General features: G+C 36.5%; 1 protein-coding gene across 7 annotated transcripts in view; it reads right to left on the reverse strand.

The window, feature by feature from the left end:
- Osbpl1a (oxysterol binding protein like 1A) overlaps positions 1 to 21415 on the reverse strand; it is a 215194-nt gene that overhangs the window by 109706 nt on the left and 84073 nt on the right. For 4 of the 7 annotated variants that reach the window (XM_047526381.1, XM_047526379.1, XM_047526380.1 and 1 more), the window contains one exon: positions 9864 to 9970. In XM_047526381.1, the coding sequence (XP_047382337.1) occupies positions 9864 to 9970 (107 nt within the window). Of the gene's footprint in view, positions 1 to 1649; positions 2225 to 9863; positions 9971 to 21415 lie in introns of those variants that run through there. The other 3 variants (XM_047526383.1, XM_047526387.1, XM_047526384.1) reach the window with 3 other exon arrangements.

Here is a 21415-nt window from a genome sequence, read left to right on the forward strand (position 1 = left end):
TTTTTGTATATAATTTATGACCTAGTACTTCCAAAATTAATTTGTAGCAAGCAGTGTTTACCCAGATTACACATATAAACTGAAAAATTAAAAATGCATGCTGAATAAATGGATTAAGTAGAAATCCTAAATTTCTACTTTTTAAAGGATTTAAAATTTTTCTTAGAATCTTCAAAGCTAGTGTCATATTTAAATGCCTAAAAAAGTAATAAGTTCATCAGCTCTTTAAAAGAAAGAAAATGATACATGGAGTTTAGATTATGATGTTGCATAACTTTGTCATTTCATACATAATATTTAAAATGTGTTTGTACTGTATTAAAACAACTTTGAATATGAGTAGAAACATTTGCTTTTAATGTGGAAAACCTAATATGCTTTTTTTTTTTTTTCTTTTTTTTTTACTTTCCCCCATTCTGCAGGGTGATCACAGAGTAAAGAAATTAGGGGGGTCACTTTTATCAAAGAAATCCCTTAACTTTTATAAGGTTCCTAAAGAGGAGAGATCAGTGTCCAGCAACTATATCCACAATGATAAAAATTCCTTTTAAAACTCCAGTCTAGTAAAAGTACTTAATTAAACAGAGGCTGAAACAGCTCTCTGATTTTCAAGTTCAGATTATATAGCTACTAACTCAAAACAGTCACCTTACCAAGTTAACCACTTTAGTGCTAAAAATCACTGGAGGAGAGACTAATTTGGTTGTGGCAAACTAAAAGGAAAGTTTACTTAGATCCCATATTCTAGCCTACACATTACCCCACCAACACGCATTTCAAGCATTTTTCTCCTTGGAAAGAACTTTCTGCTAAGCAATGATATGCCTTTAAAATGAAGTGCCTTAATTCTCTGAACCTAATTAAAATTAAGAAACTTTTTAATAGCTTTAATAACTCAAACCATACAAAGCCTTCCCTGGCACCTTTCTCTTGAGTACCCTCTCTGCACACCCAGAAAAATCCAGCACAACTGAAAACACAAAACTAGCCACATGGTTTGAATGCTAGGAACGTGATTCCCCACTGATTTAAGCTACAAAGAAAGCCTATGCGTAATCGAAAATCCTTAATCAAACATTAAAGTTAAAAGCCACCTCTCCATTATATTAATATAATTTCCCTTTCCTTAATTCACTCATGCATTTCCCCTCAAATTCTTGAAATTTCAGCGGCCTCTGAAGCTGAAATGGTAAGTTCATCTCAATGTCAGCCAGAGCAGAGACATGCAAAAAATCACTAACTTAGAAGGTTATTTAGGACAATAATGTCTTTCACTGTCTTACTCCTCCTACTCCAGCTCCACTTGACCTAATACTAATATTTAGCTGAAAAAAAAAATATCAGTCGATATTTTCCCCCAGGGGATCCTCCTGTAGGAACCAGAGGCAAACACTCAACCGGAAGATCCCGTGCTGGGCGGAGAGAAGCTGGGGTCTCCCGGCTTGATGCACCCCTCCCCATGCACCCGTGGCTGCACCCGCAGCTACACCCTGCTCTGTACACACACAGCCAACTATTCTTGGATCCACTCACATCCCTCGATCACATCTGGCCGCCACCTCCCACCCCCCACCCCCTTCATTCCCTGGCGTCCTCCCTAGCCCCCAAGGCTGACCTAGCAAAGCCACCAAGCAGGAACACACACCTACCCACCTGGGCCGGATCTGAAGACCCCAGTTGGCACGCTCCACCATGCACTCCTCAGCAATCTCCAGCACAAATGCGTTTGGCCTGTTCCTACTCCGGATTCTCCTCCCCTCCAGCCGAGCAGATCGGCAAGGCGGCGACCCAGGGCGGCTCCGCAAGGTCTCCCTAAGTCACCTTCGTGTGGCCCGCCCCTGGCTCCAGCCGGGCAGCAGCTCCCGCCTCCCCCAGTGAGGTCGGGCAGAGGAGCAGCCCGCCCTCCGTCCAGGACTCCAGCACCGCAACCAGGGCCTCAGAGGTCTTTGCTGCGCCCCTCTACCGGCTGCAGGCTCGCTCGGCCGCAGACCCGCCCTCCAGGGCTCAGCGGCAGAGTGCAAGCCAGCAGGGAGCGGCGCGCGGCGTGGCCTGCAGCAGGCGGCTCCTTCCGCAGCCGTTGTCTGTCGTTGTCCTGGTCCCTCCTCCCTTCCCCAGGCGTCAAGGCTCTGTGAAGGCGCAGGTAGGAACCTGCGGAGGAGAGCCTGGCCACAGCCCTTTGGAGGAGTGCCCCGCAGGGGTTTCTCGGAAGGGAAGTTAAGGCCACTGCTACTTATGCTAGGCTTGAGTGTCCTGCGGAGTCTCCTGGAAGGTCCTAAAGTAGCCTTGAGCTCCAGCCCTCTCTTGAGATTCTAGCCCTGACAACTTTTAAATGGCCAACACGCCCCTCAGGAAACTAAGGAAAGCAAAGGAATTCTCTCCACTCCAGTTCTGCCAGACACTCTGGCTTCTGCTGAGGAGTTGGTGTTTACCATGCTAAAGGGAGGGCTAAACTAGTCTTCACTTATTGTTTATACCTTAGTTGGGGTAGACAGAGCACCGAGGCAGAAAATGGTATTAATCCTACTAACGTGCAGCCTACTTAAGCAAAATAGACGGTTTCTTATTCTACGCAGACTTAACTGGTAGAAAAAGGCTCCAAAAACAGAAAAATTCACCAGATAAAACTCCTCTTAAGTGAGATATTCAGGTTTATGAGATTTCTAGTTAATTATAATGCTCTGGTGAAAAAGCAAAACAACTTTTGTTCCAAAGTTTTAGACTTCTCTAGAATGTATACATACCTGTTCTCATACTTTAGTGAGTCCAGAATAATGAAAAAATATTTAATATTTTAATAATATTTCTTTAACAAGAGCCCAGGCGCAATCAGTGGTGGCTGTATTTGCACTAAAGATGTAAAATGTGTTTAAAAAAAAAAAATCCAAGATCATAACTCAGAAAATTTGGTATTGATTTCCATAAGGTTTCAGGGTATCTGAAAAGTCATTTTGTTTTATTTTTCTTTATTCTCAACTGATTTCATGCACTTAAAAAGTCACATTTGCCACTAACGGGGAGCCCCTGCTACAGAATCTTTCTCTCTAGGTCCTGAAAATTAGAGAATGAATTCAGTGTACAAAAGTAGTACTAGGCAGCACAACAAATAACAAAAGCTACTTTGTTTGAGAAAGCAATTTACAGAACACCTAAAATGTGCCAGGCACTGTACTGAGGCATTTCACATAAAATAACTCATTTACATTCTCATTTTCAGATGTGGAATTGGAATCCCTAAACACATATTAATTTGCTTGAGGTTATGACGGCAGAATTTAGATCCAGACTGGTCTGACCCAAAAGCTTGTATTCCTCCCTTTGTACATTCATTATTCATTCAACTATTTATTAACTATCTACTATATGCTAAGGGCCATGCTCCAAAAATAACTAAGATACAGTTGCATCCTTAAGGTGATCTAATTTAGTGACTATATATCACATTGTATACATTATAATGATATGACACATTGTATCATTACACAATGTGATAAGTGCCATTGATGACAAGGAATTCCTGGAACAGGAGGGACTCTTAACCTAGCTTTGAAAAAGGTGGAGGCTGGGTAAGGAAATAGTGGGATTCATCCAACAAATCCATCCTGAGAAATTTATGTAGTAGAGTAGTAATGAGGAATTTGTGTGTTGGGGTGGGAAGACAGACAACTGAGATACAGGAAATCAGATTAACAGGACTTGATTACATTGTGGGTATGGTGAAGAAGGGTGAACCAAAGACAGCTCCCATGATCCTGGTTCGTTCTTCTCTGAATTAAATGGATAACGCAGTTTTAAATACACTGGTTGTTATGATTTGGATGTGTGATATAATGCAAGAATGTTCAGAGGAGAGATGACGGGGTTGTGAGAATATTAACCTAATCAGTGAATTAATCCCTAGTGGAATTAACTGAGTGATAACTGGAGGCAGGTGGGGTATGACTGGAGGGAGTGTTTCATTGGGGTCATGACTATGGGTTATATATTTTTTATCTGGTGAGTGAAGTCGCTCTTTGGTTCCTGATGATGTGAGCTGCTTCCCTCTGCCACACTCTTCTGCCATGATATCTTGCCTCACCCCCTGAGGAATGGAGCTTGCTGTCTATGCATTGAGACCTCTGAAACCATGAGCCTTCAAATAAACCTTTACTCCTCTACAATTGTGCTAGTCAGATCCATTTAGTCACAGCAGCAAAAAAGCTGACTAAAACACTGGTTTTTTAAATACTTCTGATATAACCATATGTAAATGTCCAAAAGGTAGCCTGACATACTGATTCAGAGCTCCGTACAGATCTAAGGTCGATATCTAAGTAGTCATGGATTTCTAGTTAAAGGAGTAGGTGGGATCATCCAGGGAGAATGCTGAAGCCACCAATAGAAATCTAGGGAGTATTAATATAACAGGCATAAGCAGAAGAATAGATGTTTTAGAAACTGACTGAGCAAGGGATGGAGAAGCCATAAAGGTCAGAGAGGCCAACAGAGGGAAGCACTTGGAAGCCACAGAAAATTCCAAAAAACAGGAAGCAAAACCAAGTTCTTCAAAGGACAAGTAAGACTATTTAGAAAGCATTCTCTGATTTAGCAATAGAGAGCTATTGGCAAGCACAGTTTCAATGGACTAGTTTGGGGAATGAAGAAGTTGAAACAGCAAGTGTCACATTTTCAAGAATGGAACTGAAAAGAGATGTATGTAGATAGATAAAAGCTGTCAGTAAGGGAGTAAAGAATTCAAAAGAAGAAAGAAGCTATTTTTTGAAGCAAGGTCCCCATAGAAGAAGCAAGATGGAAGGAGATAAAGGTCTCTAATAAAAGAAAAATGAGAGCTGATACAGACAAAAATTGGGGTGAGGGAGTAGTAGGCAGTTGATGGCATATAAATGATGGCCCAATTTTTAGCAAAGAAACTTCTCTCTGAGCATAGGGAGATGAAGAAACTGTAGAGACAAGAGGGTTAGAGAGGGGTGAAGGCCTGAAGGAGCTGTTGCTATAAACTTTAGGGCATAAAATTACTAAATGATTAGAAAGCACAGAAGCTAAACAAACAGAAATCCTAAACTTGGTAGAGTTGTAAATCCACATGGATGTGTGATTTCTCTTCAAATACATCAGTGTCTAGTCCAAGAGCAGCAGTATAAATCCCAATCTTTGAATGAATCAAACAACATTACCCTATGTAAATTTATGATTACACAAATGGTATGCCTTTACGCCATGTACAGACAGAGAAACAACATGTATCCCATTTGTTTACAATAAAAAAAAATTAAAAATAAATAAATAAATAAATAAATCCCAATCTTTCAGATGGTTCCAGTTTAGAGTCTGAATCTTTCCATTTAACCACAAACAGCACTGCACCATCCAGTCATATACCTCAGTCACATCTCTTCAGCAGTCAGGAGATTTAACATGAAAGTATTAAATATCTGGTAAGTGAGATTATACCAACTTCAAATAGGCAAATTCCTAACTTGAACAAACTGCTTTGACTAAATCAAGAGAGCTCAATGATACACAGAATAGGGGAGCACTGATGATGACTTCCATGTGACATTTTAGCACTTCAGAGACCATAGTCTGGTGAAGAAAACTACAGAAACAAAAACAATTCATAACCAGGCACAATGGCATACACCTGTAATCTCAGCAATCTGGAAGGGTGACACAGGAGGATTGCAAGTTCAAGACCAGCCTCAGCAAGTTAGTGAGTCCCAGTCTCAAAAATAAAAAGGGCTGGGGGTATAGTTTAGTAGTAGAGCTCCCATGGATTCAATCCCCAGTACAAAAAAAAAAAAAAAAAAAAAAAAAAAATCCCCATGAAACCAGTTTTAGCCTTTTAAATGAAATTCTCAGACAAGGTTTAACACATTCAATGTTAACATTTGGTGATATTACATTTCCAGGTACTCCACCCTGAAAATATCTTTAACAGATCAACACAATCTTTTCAGCTTATTTTATATGCTGCAATTTTCTCATCCATGTAAATAATTTACATACAAATAAAATCTGCCTGTAACACTTCATTTATTTGGGGTCACAATGAAAACCTCAAATCTATAGGTCATCAGAGCATCCTCCAAAAAGCAAGAGCCACCCACATATCACAGAAATAGTCACAAGATTCAGGCACAAAGTTCTGTATTCAATGAAAACCCCAAGTTTCTCACAAACAGCCAGCTTACTCTGACTGTGAATATAATTTGGCCAAGTTTGGTTTTCTGGCTTTCTTGTTAATAAACAGGAGATTAAAAAGAGTAAATCAGAAGGGCTCAGTATTCCACTGCTAGAGGCAGGCACACAGTCAATCTGAAAATCAAATACTTTTTTAAAAACCCATAAGGAGGGGATGGGGATGTAGCTCAATGGTAGAGCGCTTGCCTAGCATGTGTGAGGCATTGGGTTGGACTCTCAGCACCATATATAAATAAATGAATAAAATAAAGGTCGATCAACATCTTTTAAAAAAAACCATAAGGATCAAATAAGATTTCAAAAATCATCAGCATGACTGAGCCATTTAGTTGAAAAACAGGCAGTCCTCTGAGGTATCTCTGTATTAAAGGGACCAAGTAATTATTAACATACAAAACAATAATCCTAAGGCACCCAGAAAACAAAGTTTCAAAATTTTAGGTTAAGGATTAAATGTGTGAGCTGAGGGTAATGTTCAGTGATAGAGCACTTACCAAGCTTTCACAAGGGCCCTAGGTTCAATCTCCAACACCACCCAAAAAAACAAAAAAACAAAAAAAAAACAGTAGTAGTAGTAAATGTGTAACATTTAAAATAACTGCCAACAAAAACATTAGAATAAAAACATCTTTGCTGCTATGAAAGCTGAGGTCATCTACACCTATGTGATTTGTATTTTGTAACAGGTACAACACAGGTGTTATGCCAATTGACCTCATTTACTTTTCAAAACAATCCACAGATGTTTCAGCTGGCCACTACCCAAAAGGAGATGTGTTGAAAAACTAAGTTAAAGGGAAATTAGGTAGCAGAGTCAGATATTAGAATCAGGTCTCAGTTCAATGTTTATTATTGCTCTTTTAATAAAATGTCCAGATAAAAGAAATATAATCGATAATGCCAGATAAGAAGGCATTACCCAGCATACATATGCCATTCTAATATCACTTATTAAATTCCTCTCCTATCATTCTTGATCATTTAAAAGATCTACTTCAAGGATGCCAATTATCTTTCAAATATTATTTTTTTTGGATGGGGGTGTCTTCTCACTAAAATTTTATTTCTCAGAAGAAAGAAAACCATGTATTCTATTGAAATGATATTTCATGAAATTACTGAAAAGCATTCTTAAAGGTTTAAAAGATTTTAAGTTTGAAAAATTAAATGCCATTACTAAATGAATACAATGTTTCATGCAGTGTGCAATATACTCTATATACAAATTATTCACCTATGTACACTTGCTCTCCATGCCCAACTCTGAGGTTTTTACAGATTTTCATTTTATAGAAACTTGTTCACAGTTTGTTAAACAAAGACTGAGATCAAAATCAGGTCCATCAGACTTTCAGATCAATGCTCCTAGGAACTTTTGATATGATCTACTTTATTTGAAAGATAAAGACATGAAGATTCAGAAACATTAAGTAGTCCACTTTCACTTAAATAATAAGGATGGAAACATGACACAGTCATTCCAGGAGTAGTCAAATTTTCTCTAGACAATACTACCTGCCTTTTCCCAAAATAAGATAAACGCAATGTTAAAGACACAAAGCACCCAGAGAAGAGGGATTCCAAGAGTAATAATATAAGATCCTACACAACACTAACTGCTGAATTTTATTCAGGAATTACTATGAGTCAGAAACTATGCTAAGAATTTTGCTTACATTATCGTATTTAATCCTCATGACAAACTTTAGAGGCTAAAAGGGGTTAAATAGTCTAAACTTTGGGCTAATAACTCTTGCAAATCTAGACTGTTCACAAAGAGAGGGATTTTAGGCTTTTGTTAGAATAGTTTAAAAATTAGAATAGGTTGACATCTCCAGAAATGAAACACACACCAACACACCATATTTAATCTATGGCTTAATCTTAAAATCACACATCTCTAGAACAACAAACGTTTTCAATACATCCATCAGATACCACATAAGACAAGTGAGAAAAATTTGGTTTGACAAATTAGGTTTGACAACTACTACCTGAATGCTATGACATCATAATTTTAAAGATGTTTTACAATGGTACCATCCTATTCAGATTTACAATACCTAATCATTCTTCATATAAATAAACTAGCATTTGAAATATGCAAACCAATAAAAAATCAAAAAGATTTAAGAAGTAATGTTTTTAAATAGTATTAAAAAGGAGCCAGGGTGTTGGGACTCCTACAATCCCAGCTACATGGGAGGCTGAGGCAGGAGGGTCACAAGCTCAAGGCCAGCCTCAGCAACTTAGCAAGACCCTGCCTTAAAATAAAAAATAAAAAGGGTTCAATGGTAAAGGACTCCTGGATTCAATTCCCAGTACCTGCCCCCCACCAAAAAAGTATTAAAAGAATCAATCATTTAAAAGGCTTAATGAAAACAATTATTTTCCTGTGATAGTAACAGAATTCTGTTGAAAGGCTTGGTATAAATTTGTTTTAAATGAATTCAGATTAATATTTCCATGTATTTCTTATTCCCCAAATAAACTCATATATGGAATTTGTGGTAAACATAACAAACATAGCATTTTAAAAATTGTGTATAGGGATGGGGTAGAACACTGCCTACCATATGCGATGCCCTGGGTTTGATCTCCAGTCCCACCCCCCACCTATGTCTATGAATTTACAAGTCTTCCATTTTAATCATGGGGGAGAAATTTTAGATATTTACATACAAAAGAAACACATGATAACATACTACCATTTTTATCTTTTTTATTTTACTAAACCTAATCTTTACCAAAAGGTAAAAACTGTAATAAGAAATTAGGTATCTTGATCTAAAATGTTTAAAATAAAACATAGATGCAGAAATTAACAAAATGGAAAAAAAAAAAAAAGCCTATTGTCCCTTGGCTTACATTAAAATCATGAAAAGAAGGGGAAAAAGGCAATAGCACCATCATAAAACAAGACAAATACTCGTTTAACAACCAAAACACATCTTCACAACTTTTCAGTCCTTAGAAAAAGAATTCCTAAGCTGGGCAAGGTGGGTGAGGCAAGAGGGTCAGAAGTTTGAGGCCAACCTTGGCAGCTTAGTGAGACCCTGTCTCAAAAAAAAAATGGGGTGGGGTGGCAGGGGAATACTGCTCAGTGGTAGAGTGTTTGCCTATCTTGTGCAAGGCCCTGGGCTTAATCCCCAGGGTGGGTGGTGAAAAAGACAAATAATTACTAATGGATAAGCACATCAATCTTACTCAAATTTTGAAATGGAAATGGCACACTATTGAACAAGAAAAGAGGAAAGGGAAAAGATCACCAAAAATTTTAATCCATTAAGCTCAGTTTATATAGGTATTATTAATATGCTGTTTACTAAATATAAGCACTATACAAAAGATCTTTTGTTTTCGGAATGTTTTCACATCTTTCACTGAAATGTCACACAACCCGAGGTTACATCAATGTTAAATATACTTGGTTAAATATGGCTACATCAACAAATTCGAAAGATTCGAACACAGGATTTTCAGAATCATCTTGCTTAATCAAGAATAAGTAAGTTCTGAATCTTTGTAAAAACTGATGCTTTCATTTCCTTTGTTGATACTAATTTTTTCCTACCTTTGAACAGTTGGAAGGCAATGACTTATTGGATGATCAAGCATATAACATTAAAACAATTATTTAAAAAGTTCAATTCCAGAGGACCTACCCCTTCCTGTTTAGTGAAGAGATTAAGGCAATCACTCAAAGCTACACAAGTTTCTCTAGAAGCTTCAGAGACAACGTCAACTTTCTGAAGAAATGATGGCAGCATTTCTGTAAATAAAAGACAAATAAAGTGAGTAGGATTTTTAAGTAATCTAAGTAAACTAAGATCACAAGAGTATGTATGTGTCTACTAATAACTTCAGGTTTCCCTCTAGCTATCTTAAGCAAAGCATATACAATGTGTGCTTCTTTGGCATGGTTGTTAAGCACAAGCTGTCGTCAAGGTACAACAGAAAAAGGACAAAAGCTTCACCTGGAAAGGCCTATATCCTACAAGGAGAAGAGCCAAGACTAACAAAAAAGGGTACAGGAATTAAATAATTATATAATGTCTAAGAAAAGCAGCAGACAAGGAGGACTGACAGCACCCCTTATAAGACGTTAATATTTCCTTTCATGATATGTTATGCTAGATAAGTTATTTTATTCAAAAGCAAAGTGCTAAAAAGAGACAAAAATAATTCTGGAGTTGACACGGTGGGTAATGTATCTGAAGGCGGCATTAATTAAGCTTCCTCTAGTTCTTATTCGGACAAATGTTTGGTATAAATAGGTATTTTCATTTTCAAAAATGTGTCCCTGTGGGACTCCAGTACATTTTTATTTTTATTTTTTTTATATATATTTTTAGTTGTAGGTGGACACAATACCTTTATTTTTTTGTGTGTGGTGCTGAGGATCAAACCCAGGGCCTCACACATGCTAAGCAAGCCCTCCAACACTGAGCCACAACCCCAGCCCGATCCAGTACTTTTTCTGTTATGTTTAAGTTGGGAACAAAGAAATAATAGTACCAGTATCTTCCCTGATCAGCTAAAGAAAAATTTAACCCATTTACCCTTTAAAAAAAATAACAACAACAAAAACAGAATGCTGGTAAGAGAAATGCACAAGATGTACACATATCACTTACAGGCAAGTGAAATATCATATCCTATTATTTTTTTTCAGATTGACGAAGAAAAAGGTACTTAGTTGAAACAGTTTGACTTTTTGTTAATAGCACATTGAGTCTTTAAGTCAGTTTCTCCCATCAAATAAAAATTTTAGCATTTAAGTTTTTATCAAAAAATAAAGGAGAAAGACAAATCTCTAGCATCCTTTGTATTTTAAATACTCTTAATGTTCTTAAAAACATGGTCAGCATAGTCAATAAACAAAAGCAACTGAGTAAACCCAAATGTCATCAACCTGCAAATATTACACCACAGAATACTGGATCCCAGGAAGATGCAAAAATTGTCAGATGGGAAATGATTGAGGGGAAAATAAAAGTATACAGTTTTGTCATTCAATATTATATAAGATATAAAGCAAATCTGCCAAGAACACATACCAAATTATTTATAGTCATTATTTCAAGGTGATAAAATTGTGAATATTAATCTTCTTTAGACTTCTTCCAAGTATTTCTAAGTATTAACCTTCTTTAGACTTCTTCCAAGTATTTCCAAACTTTCTACAGTAATATGATTTCCTTAAGCAAAGAAAAATCCTTTTCTTGGAAAAAATATTTCTCAAAACTCATACAAGTGGTCAAGAAAAAAGGTTAAATGAAGACGAAAACTACCCTTCATTAATATCACTATAGGAAAACCAAGAAATATTTCATCATATTTTTCATCTTATGAGTAGTTTCCTAGAGTTGGCTATTCTTAATTCAGCACAAATAAGTAAGTACTATACTCTAAAATCAATTGATTTTACATAGTTTTTTTTTTATTTGGAATCTTTGATACACATTATGAAGATTTATTCTCTACTTAGTTGCAAAAAAAGTAACATATGCTAGATGCCATGTGACTTAAATAGTACCTCAACAGATGTCACAAAGAACTGTGGACCAAGTCCTGTGAGAAGATGTACAAGGAAAAACAGACACAGCCTCTGTCTTCCATAAATTTTCTGGGTAATCCAGTGATTTTCCACTTTTATAGCACAAATGACATGAAGATCGAAGGATAATTATTCATGGAGCTATTTATTTTAGTAAGTATTTAATAAAATGTAACGACTATGTTTTAGATAATTAATAGTTTAAATACTTGATTAATATAAAACAAACATTAATTGTCCCAACACATTTGAATACTTAACTACACTTAAACAAAAATAATCCTGCAAATTTTCAAAAGATACACACATGCACACAAATTCTTTTGTCCAAAACAGAAAAATCAAAGTTATCTAATTTTAGAATGGGGGGTGAGGGTGTAGCTCAAGAGAATGCGTGCTTAGCAAGTATAAGGCCCTGGGTTCAATCCTGCACTGTAGTGCAGCATGTTAGGGCCATTCACACTAGCTTGCTTCTTATATACTGATGTTTACCTGTTGTTACATAAAAAGAAGTAAAAGTGCTAAGCTAGAAAAGTGACCAACAGAGAATTACTGCAAATTTGTTTTAGTTAGTTAATATTTAAATAGTCATGAATAAATGCAAAAAGGACAGTATGTTACCTTATTTGGCCCATCATGGGAATCTGTTAATTTTGAGGAAAAAAAGTTTATTTTTTGTACCAGAAACATTTTTGAAGTCATGAAAGCTGCTAGAAGATCATATTGAAAAAGCTTAACTTTAGAGACATATAAAAAGCTCACAATCTGTCATTTTTTTCATGATTATACTGTATAATTTTTAATTGGACAAGTTTTTAAAGTAGTGGGAAAGTACTAATTTATCTGTTGAGTAAACTCTAATACAGACAACCTCCATTGTTCTCCTAATACAGAAAAAGGCTACACTTATTAGCCTAACACTTAAGTTGCTCCATAAACTGAATCTGCCTCAGTCAGGCCATTTTCCTGGAAATATTTGTTTACCTAGAAACAGTCTCCTCTATTTCTTCCAAATCTTTATTCAAGATGTTCTTTTCCCCCTGGATATTGGAAATAACAATCATTCATATTCAGAAGTATCCCCACCTAACAACAACAACAAAAATGTATTTCCTTTCAAGGCCTAGTTCAAATGCCATTCTTCCCAGGAAGCCTTCCCTACATATCACATGGCCTCCTTCCTGAATTCCAACAGTAGCCAATGCTTTTGTAATAGGAACATGAGGAATTGTATAGATGTTGTATCTCTGCTACCCTGTAAACCCTAAACCTGTTCACCTCCTCAAACACCCTGTTTTGAGGTTTGAACAAAGACTCAAATATTCATTAAACAAATAAGGACATTAATATCTTATTTTCAATGGTTTGCATAGAAAATTCAAGTGTTTTGAATATATTACATTTTACATCAAAAGAACTGTTGTGTTTTGCTGAAAAAATTTAAGATAAAAACATTTTCACTTGTATTTTGGAAATCAAGATATAAGGTTTTGTGTGTGTGTGTGTGTGTGTGTGTGTGTGTGTGTGTGCGCGCGCGCGCATGCGCGCGCAATAATGGGGATTAAATCCAGGGGTCCTCTATTACTGAGCTATGTCCCCAGTCCTTTTAATTTTTACTTATTTATTTGGTACTGGGGATTGAACCCAGGGGCACTTTACTACTAAGTTATATCCCCAGCACCCCACTTTTTTTTTTTTTTTTCCTTTTTTGAGACAAGGGCTCTGGCTAAATTGACCAGGATGACCTGGAACTTGTGATCTTCCTGTCTGAGCCTCCTGAGTAGCTGGGATTATAAGTGTATGCCACTGTGCCCAGGGAAAAATACGTAATTTTAAACTACATTTTGTTTTTTACTTGCAGCACAAGAAAATATACTTTGACTGTTTTCAATATATTACTGCTCACATATTTCTATAATTTGGAACAAGATATTTAAAAGAAGAAAAGCATATGAATGGCATTTCACTTCCTCACCCTTCCTTTTCTTTCTGGTAATGAAGCCACTTTAAACTTTGTTTGTTTTTGTTTGTTTGCTTAAACATGAACAAGAAGAGAATAAATAGTCCAAAAATTAAGAAATCTAGTAACAAAACTAAAGATCATAAGAAATAAAGATGAAGAAAAAAAGGACAATTTCTCTTATGGTGGGGAAAAAAAATACAATGCATATGACTATGCACATGAAACACCTGACCTTCTGGTAAGAACTGAATCAAAGGAAGCATTTAAAAAGTGACTGTCTTGCTACATTGGATTTACATAAATTTCTTAGAAAATCAGTATCCTTTCCTCAAAATGGAATGTACATTTAAATATATATATATATATAAAAGCAACTTGAAAAAAATCAGAAATGATAATCTGTAAGTCACAAGAATGTAAATTTACCTATTTTTATTCAAATTAAGATGCAAGTTTGAAAAAAACTTGTCCACTAAACAAGTACTTCTGACTTCTATAAATTACACTAATTGTACTGGAGTATATAAAACATACAGTTCAAAGTAGCACTTATTAAATGAGTTAAATAATAAAAGGACAATATCAGGGATATTGTAAGACAAACAGCAAAGGAGTTGTGCACATTAAATAAAACAAGTATTCAGAAAAGGAATTTGAATTAAACCTTAAGAAATGTTCCTAGTGCTACAAATAAGCTCAATAAAACAAATACATCTGAAATATTATTTTCAAGTAGTACCAAAAATACTAATCCCAAAAGGAAGATATTTTGAAATTCTGGTCAATGAGAACTCTAGAGAGGTGAGAGGATTTCATCTCCTATTTATTGAGTGGTAACCAAGTGGCAGGCACTGTGCTAAGTGCTGAAGATAAAGTACAAGAGAGACAGTCTTTGTCCTTATAGAACTTGCCATCTAGTAAGGAAAACAGAAAATAAAACAACTACCTCAGAGACTTTAGAAGAGTATGAGGAATAACAAGATTAAACGGAAAAAAAAAATTATGAAAAAAAAAATTACGTTAAGAAATGGAGAAAAAAAAAAAAAGAGTACCAGTCCAGGAGACTTTCTGGGGTCAAATAAAACAGGAAAGTGACCTGAACTATGGAATATTTTTGCATTCTTTTGCAAATGAGAGTCAAGTGAGGAAATGAAGATTCATTTTAATCAGATTGAATAAAATCTCCAAGGCTATAATTGGTTTGCATCACTCCTGACTGAACTGCCCAATGGGCTCCTCACCTTATGATAATGACCTTATGAGGAAAATCAGTAAATAGTAATTAGGTCAGAGTCACATCTGTTCAAAGAAAGCTCCACCTGTGAACAGATCAAGCAAGGAATCTTGGTAAGCCTGCCACGAAGAAGGTAAGGATAGATATAAATCTGATAATATATAACATATTAAGTTAGTCTACATGCTTGCAAGAGCTAGGGGTGTGGTGTCAGCCTGTGTTCCACACGTCTTGGCAGAAGTGAAAATGAGCATTAAATCAGTTTCACAGCCACAGTGTCTTGCCTATTGAATTTCTCACCCCTTGCTGCCTGGAAGAAAGCTTGGACCAAGAACAGGAGCTCCCTCTGCAGTGCCCTCTATAATGGGTCTGAGCAATTGTTGTGTCCTATACCTTTGCTTGCTCTTCCTATCATTTCTAAGACCCAAGAAAGCTAGGCCTGCCCAGATCAGGGAACAGAAATACAAAGTTACCTTACAGATTGCTTAGTGCGATGGCAAGGAAAGTGCAGGGTAATTTGGAAACACACACCAAAAACACTTAAGATTAGTTTTAGAGATGTCAAGACGTTTTTGAGAACTAAACATAAGACAAGGAAAAGTTAGTATTTCATACCTTGACAACGTCATATACTAAGAACATAACAAGAAAATTTTCATGTTGCTGAATAGAGAGTAAGAGGGAGACAGAAGAGGTAAGAGGTGAGACTGCTGAAGTGAGGAGACTCAGGTCATAAAGCTAGCCAGTTTAAGAGTTCAGATTAAACTCAAAGCAGTGAAGGCAGCTGGCAAGGTGCACAGGTCCGGTTGTTAGGAGGCATCTCTCTGTCCTACGCAATACTCCCTGGATACAGGAGGAAGCTGATGCTGTAATCTCTGGGAAAATGGCTCTGGCCTATTTTAGTTTAATGGTGGGGAATATAGGAAGGGGACACAGAGAGAGAGAGAACTGACCCAACAAAATATGTACACAGAACAGAGAAAGAAAAAATTGACAGAATAAAAATGAGGGTGTTTTCTCCATTGTGGGTTGGAAACTTGTGCTCTGTATTAATCCCACCTATCCCCTGAACTTCTAAATAGGAAACCAAAAGAATTTGAAAACCTCAATTACAACAGTCAAGCTAACCTGTCCTCATCAAAGTCCACCTTACACTGTAGTACTGGTTATAAATCTGTGAATTTTTCCCATCTATAGATCAAATGTGCAGGAGTAAACAGAGAATTCTTGATGTATTTTAGACTCTTAACTGGTTAAGAGCAGTCTCTAGAGTGAGGCTGCCTAAGATCAAATGTTCACTCATTTTTACTAGCCATTTGGCAAATTACCTAAGCTCTCAGTGCCTCAGTTAGCTTATCTGTAAAATGGATATAATAGCTGAATGTAATGCATAGCACAACTATAAAGCAAAGACTATGTTTGTAATTACACTATATAATACAATTTGTAGAATATTGATATGTTTTATACTAGAAACAACATGAGACACTAACAGTACCTGGCAAACTAAGTTGATGGAGATCATCTCTCCAACCCTAACCAATGAAGATACTGAAGAAAATAAAATAACTGTTTCAAAGAACAAAACCCCCAGGTATGTTAGAAACCAAAAGAAAAATCAAGGTTAATACAACAAGGCGTAGTGGGAAGATCAAGGACAGAGGGGATATCAGAGAGAACACAAAATCAGGATTAAGAGATGAAGTCCTGGTCTCCCAAATCAAGGGAGTCATACCTTGTACCAAGTCAGACCCCCACTGAAAGCAGGGATAGAAAAACTGCCCTGGGGCCCAAGGAGGTAGTAAAGAAGGGCACTTTCTGCCTATTACTCTGGGTGGGAACCAGAAAACATGGAAATATCTAACTTATAACATAACTAGAAATGAAATCCAAATTTAAAAACATGAGCCAGTATACAGAGAAACCTTTACAGCTTCATCAGGAACAGACACAAAACTACTCTGTAGAGAGACCTCCACAGTCTAGGAAGGAGAAAAAAATACAAAAATAAAAAGTAAAACACTGAAGAGCTCTCAATGAAGTTATAAACCATCATGAAGTACATGTAGCAGACAAAACAAGAGAGTTAGTTCCATGACAACTTGGGATACAAGAGTATGGTAAGAAAAGGTTTCAAACTGATATTTTATAATTATTAGAGATAAAATTAGAAATACAATGTAATATGAAAGAACATGTTGCTGTGGGAAAAAAATTCTAAAGCATCATCTAGAATTTCTCAACTTAAAAGTCAATAAGTCTAGAAATTATAAAGTCAAAGGAATAAAGAAAAACAAAGGGCAACAAAAAATAGAAATGATATGAGAGGCAGGGAATAAATTAAGAAGTTTCAAGATATGAACGCCAAGAGTTCTGGCAGAAAAGAATAAAGAAGCAAAATTTGAAGATATAATAGGTAAGAACTTCTACAGACTGAAGAAAGAAAATTAATGAACCCTTCAAGAAAAGAGCCTCAAGCAGGATACAGAAAAACAAAATCCAAACCTACAGACAAAACTAAAGAATAACAAAGATGAAGTAAAAAAATAAAGACTAACTTCAGAAGAATCATATTTAGAATATTTAGAAGTCAGAAGAATATGGAATCATATTTTCAAAATGTTAATAGAAGATAACTATAACCCTGTGAAGATGAAATAAAGATATTTTACAACTGACAGACTCTCAATAAAAGAATCACTCAAAAAAAAAATTGGATCCCAAGGAATTGAGGAAAATATAAAAACCAAGGGCATTAACTATGGGACTTCTATGGACAAAAGAATGCAAAATACTCCACAGTTCTCAGTGTTTCCTCCCTATTTCGTCTCTAAAAGGTGTCATCGACTTGTACTATCTTTACATTTACTAACCTGTCAGAACAAATTACTAACCATTTCTGAGTTTGAGAGAAATGTTATAAACTTATAAGCGAGGCAAGTAGGTCACTCATTTCCTTCACCCATGCACATGAGAGCCAGACAGCTTGCCCATGAGTGAGCCCCATCGTGTGCCAGGCACTGTTTAGATGCTGGAGAGTAAAGACAAAAATCTCTGCCTTCTTTCTTGGTGCGGGAGGCAGATAATCAACTACACACACACACACACACACACACAATCTGTGAGGTGACAAAGAGAAATATAAAGCAAGGAAGAGGGACAGCAAGTGTTGAGAGGAGTTGAAATTTTAGGGGAGGAGGTATTAGTAAGGGCCCTGGCAAGGAAGAGCTGGCATGTTCAAAGCTGAAAAGAATTTTTTAAAAGAGATTGTTCACAAAGATGAGGAAAGCTGAGTGAACTAACAGATTAGCATGCAGGACAGTTACCACCCTGAGTCAGTACAAGGGCAAAGGATGGTGTTGCTAAGCCTGGCAAGAGCTGGAATCAGAACAGGGCCAGTGACCAGTTGGAGAAACCCAGCGACACTGTTAAACGACAGCCCAGCTGGAAGGAGTAGAGATAAACCCCTGACCTACTTCTCTTCCCATCCCTTCCACAGTCCCCTTGACAGAGCCTGCCATTTGCTGAATTCATCAAAGTCCAAGTGCAAGGAGGTCCCAGAATGCAGGCTGAAGAGAGATTGGGTCTGGAGGAACAAACAGTGCAAGAGGCAAAAGACATCCTCAGGTTAAAAGGACATTTCAAAGAAAGATGTAAGGGAGTAAAGAAATGGGTGACTACTTGGAGAAAAGTCTTCTGGAAGAGGGCAAGCACATTTAAAGTATGAGGCAGGTATGTTCTCGGATGTTTAAAGGACAGAAAGAAGGCCAGTAAGGCTATAGAGGAATAAGCAAGGGGAACTAGGAGATAAAGACAAAGAAATAAAGGGACTAGAAGACTCCACAGGTCATCAGAACGACTTTGTCTTTCACACCAAATGAGATGATCAGGAAGCAAAGGTGGTAAATACAGGGATGTTGCAGAAGAATGGCTCTACAGCAGGGGCTACAGAGGCAAGGGTAGAATCTGAGGTCCACTTGGGAGGTTGTTTTAGTAATCCACATGAAAGGCAATGGTGACCTGAGCCAGTGAAGGTGGTGATTAGCTTGTTTCCTCAAAGCCTAGGATTTCCAGCAAAAAATTTTAAGTAGGTTGAACAGTTGTGTGTTTCCTTTAAAACTTTTATTTTAGATAACTAAAATAATTTCAATTTCCTTAACCAGGGATTCATAATACACATTTAATAACACAATAAAGTACATGCATTAAAGTTGGCATGTAAAGAACCAGTTTTTTTGGAAATTAACTTAGCTATATATATCAGCAAGCTCAAAATGTTAACACTTTCATCCACTAATCCCACTTCTAAGAAACCTAGGGTAACAGTGATGGGATCAAATATAAATGCACAACATTATAATAGTCAAAAACTACATTAAGGGTAAATTCAGGATGTAGGAGGAATAGACTGATTACATGACCTTCAGGAGAATTTACAAAAGTTTCATTAGTTTGTTATTTTATTTTTGTGACCAGGCTTTTGGTCATGGTAAAATAGACATTTTAATACTGAATTCTCTGAACCTTGAATTATGTGTCACCAGTGCCAAATACATAAATTATAGCATGCATTGAATAGAAATTAGGTTTAAGGTCTATTTATACACATGAAAGTATTTCAGTAGAGGGCATTTCCCACCAAAGACACTAACCAAAGCAGGTGTTTGGTCAAAGGGTTTTTTTTTTTTTTTTTTTTTTTTTTTTTTTTGGGTGCTGGGGATCGAACTTAGGGCCTTGTGCTTGCAAGGCAAAAGGTTTTTTTTTAAAAGGGGGTCATGGGAAAGAAAAATTGGGAAAAAGATGAAAATTTCAGTTGACCCAATTTTAGGTGCCTGGACCATGAAAGTCCTTAAATGCCAGAATAAAAAGCATGTTTTATTCTATAGTTACAAGGGCCTATAAAAGATTTTCAACAGATGAAAAAAAAAAAATCATGAGCCAAATGCAGTAGTATGCTCTAGTCCCAGTTGCATGGAAGCCTGAGGCAGGAGGATGGCTGGAACCCAGGGCTTTGAGACCAGCCTGGACAACACAGTGAAGTCTCACTGAAAAAAAAACGATGATGCTGATGATCAAAAAGAGAACCTTTGTAAAATTAAATAATAATCTAATTCTTCACAGAGTATGATCCAGAAGAGTTCCTTAAAGTCATCTGATTCAATTCATAAGGACAGAATGCAGAGAGTCCCAAAGGACAGAGAGACCAAAGGGTAGGCTGCTACCTTAAGGTGGATTTGAAGAGATACCAACTGAACTAGTACATAGAAATTTGAGTAAGAAGGGGATCTGGGTGGTAAAGCTAATACAATTATGCTAATAATTACAGTATAGCATCTGAATTCTGTCCACAAACATTTTGGTTTATCATCTTGAGAAGTCATTGACAGACTAGCTAAGAATGTGAAGCAGGATTGTACCAGTTACCTTTAATAAAACACTGATTACTCTGTACGAGCCCTTGGCATTAGAATAGTTTTTATGGGACTGGGGATGTAGCTCAGCTGGTAGAGGGCTTGCCTGGCAGGCACAAGGCCCTGGGTTCAATCCCCAGCACCACACACACACAAAAAAAAAAAGTTTTTATATTACCTTTAACTCTCCAATTTCATTCCTGAAATTATCTTAACCCTATGTACTTACTATTTATATATATTTTAAGATGCTGTTCTACTCATCTGCATTGATCTTTCAGAAAGTGTTCAGTTGTGAAGAAGCCAAGTGATTCTTTTAACTCCTTCATCAGATGTTTATTGAGTACCTAAACCCACTAACATATAAAATAGGTTTGTCAGATCTCATTTTTCAAGGAGACCCTTACCAAAATGAAAAATCTCTCCTGGTATTGAATATTATGCATATCTTTGCACTATGTGGTTCTCATCAGTTCTTCCAAATCATATTGCTCAATCATTACTAATAAAGACACAAATACCATCATTATGAGTATCATCTCATACAGGTAAACTGAACCAAAGAGATTTGACTAAAGGTTTTTGTTTTGCTGTGCCAAGAACCGACCGAGGGCCTTGGCACATGCTAGGCAAGCGCTCTACCACTGAGCCATATTCCTTGCCCTTACTATAGGTTTGTTTTAGTTTTTTAAACTTAGTTTGGTTATAGTTCTGGTATTTATTGCTCTAGTTCAAGTTAAATGAATAAATCTTTATTTCATCTCACTCTGGACTTTTTTTTAAATATCTTTTGAAAGATGTCATTGGCATCCTCTTCTTACTCTTACTTTCAATGATTCTTAGTGAAGATGCCATTTTAAAAGTTCAACAACAGTCATAAGTGCATGATTTTGAATAGACTAAGAAACAATGAATTATACACTTTATGTGGGTGTATTTTGTTATGTGAATTATATCTAATGAAGTTGTTAACTATTTTAAAAGTACACCAAGAACTGAATAGTGCTAATACAATATTCCAGCCTATGATTAATAATCAAAAGGACTTA

This window comes from Sciurus carolinensis, chromosome 15 (genome assembly GCF_902686445.1).
Source record: "Sciurus carolinensis chromosome 15, mSciCar1.2, whole genome shotgun sequence".
In the NCBI taxonomy this organism is placed as follows: domain Eukaryota; kingdom Metazoa; phylum Chordata; class Mammalia; order Rodentia; family Sciuridae; genus Sciurus; species Sciurus carolinensis.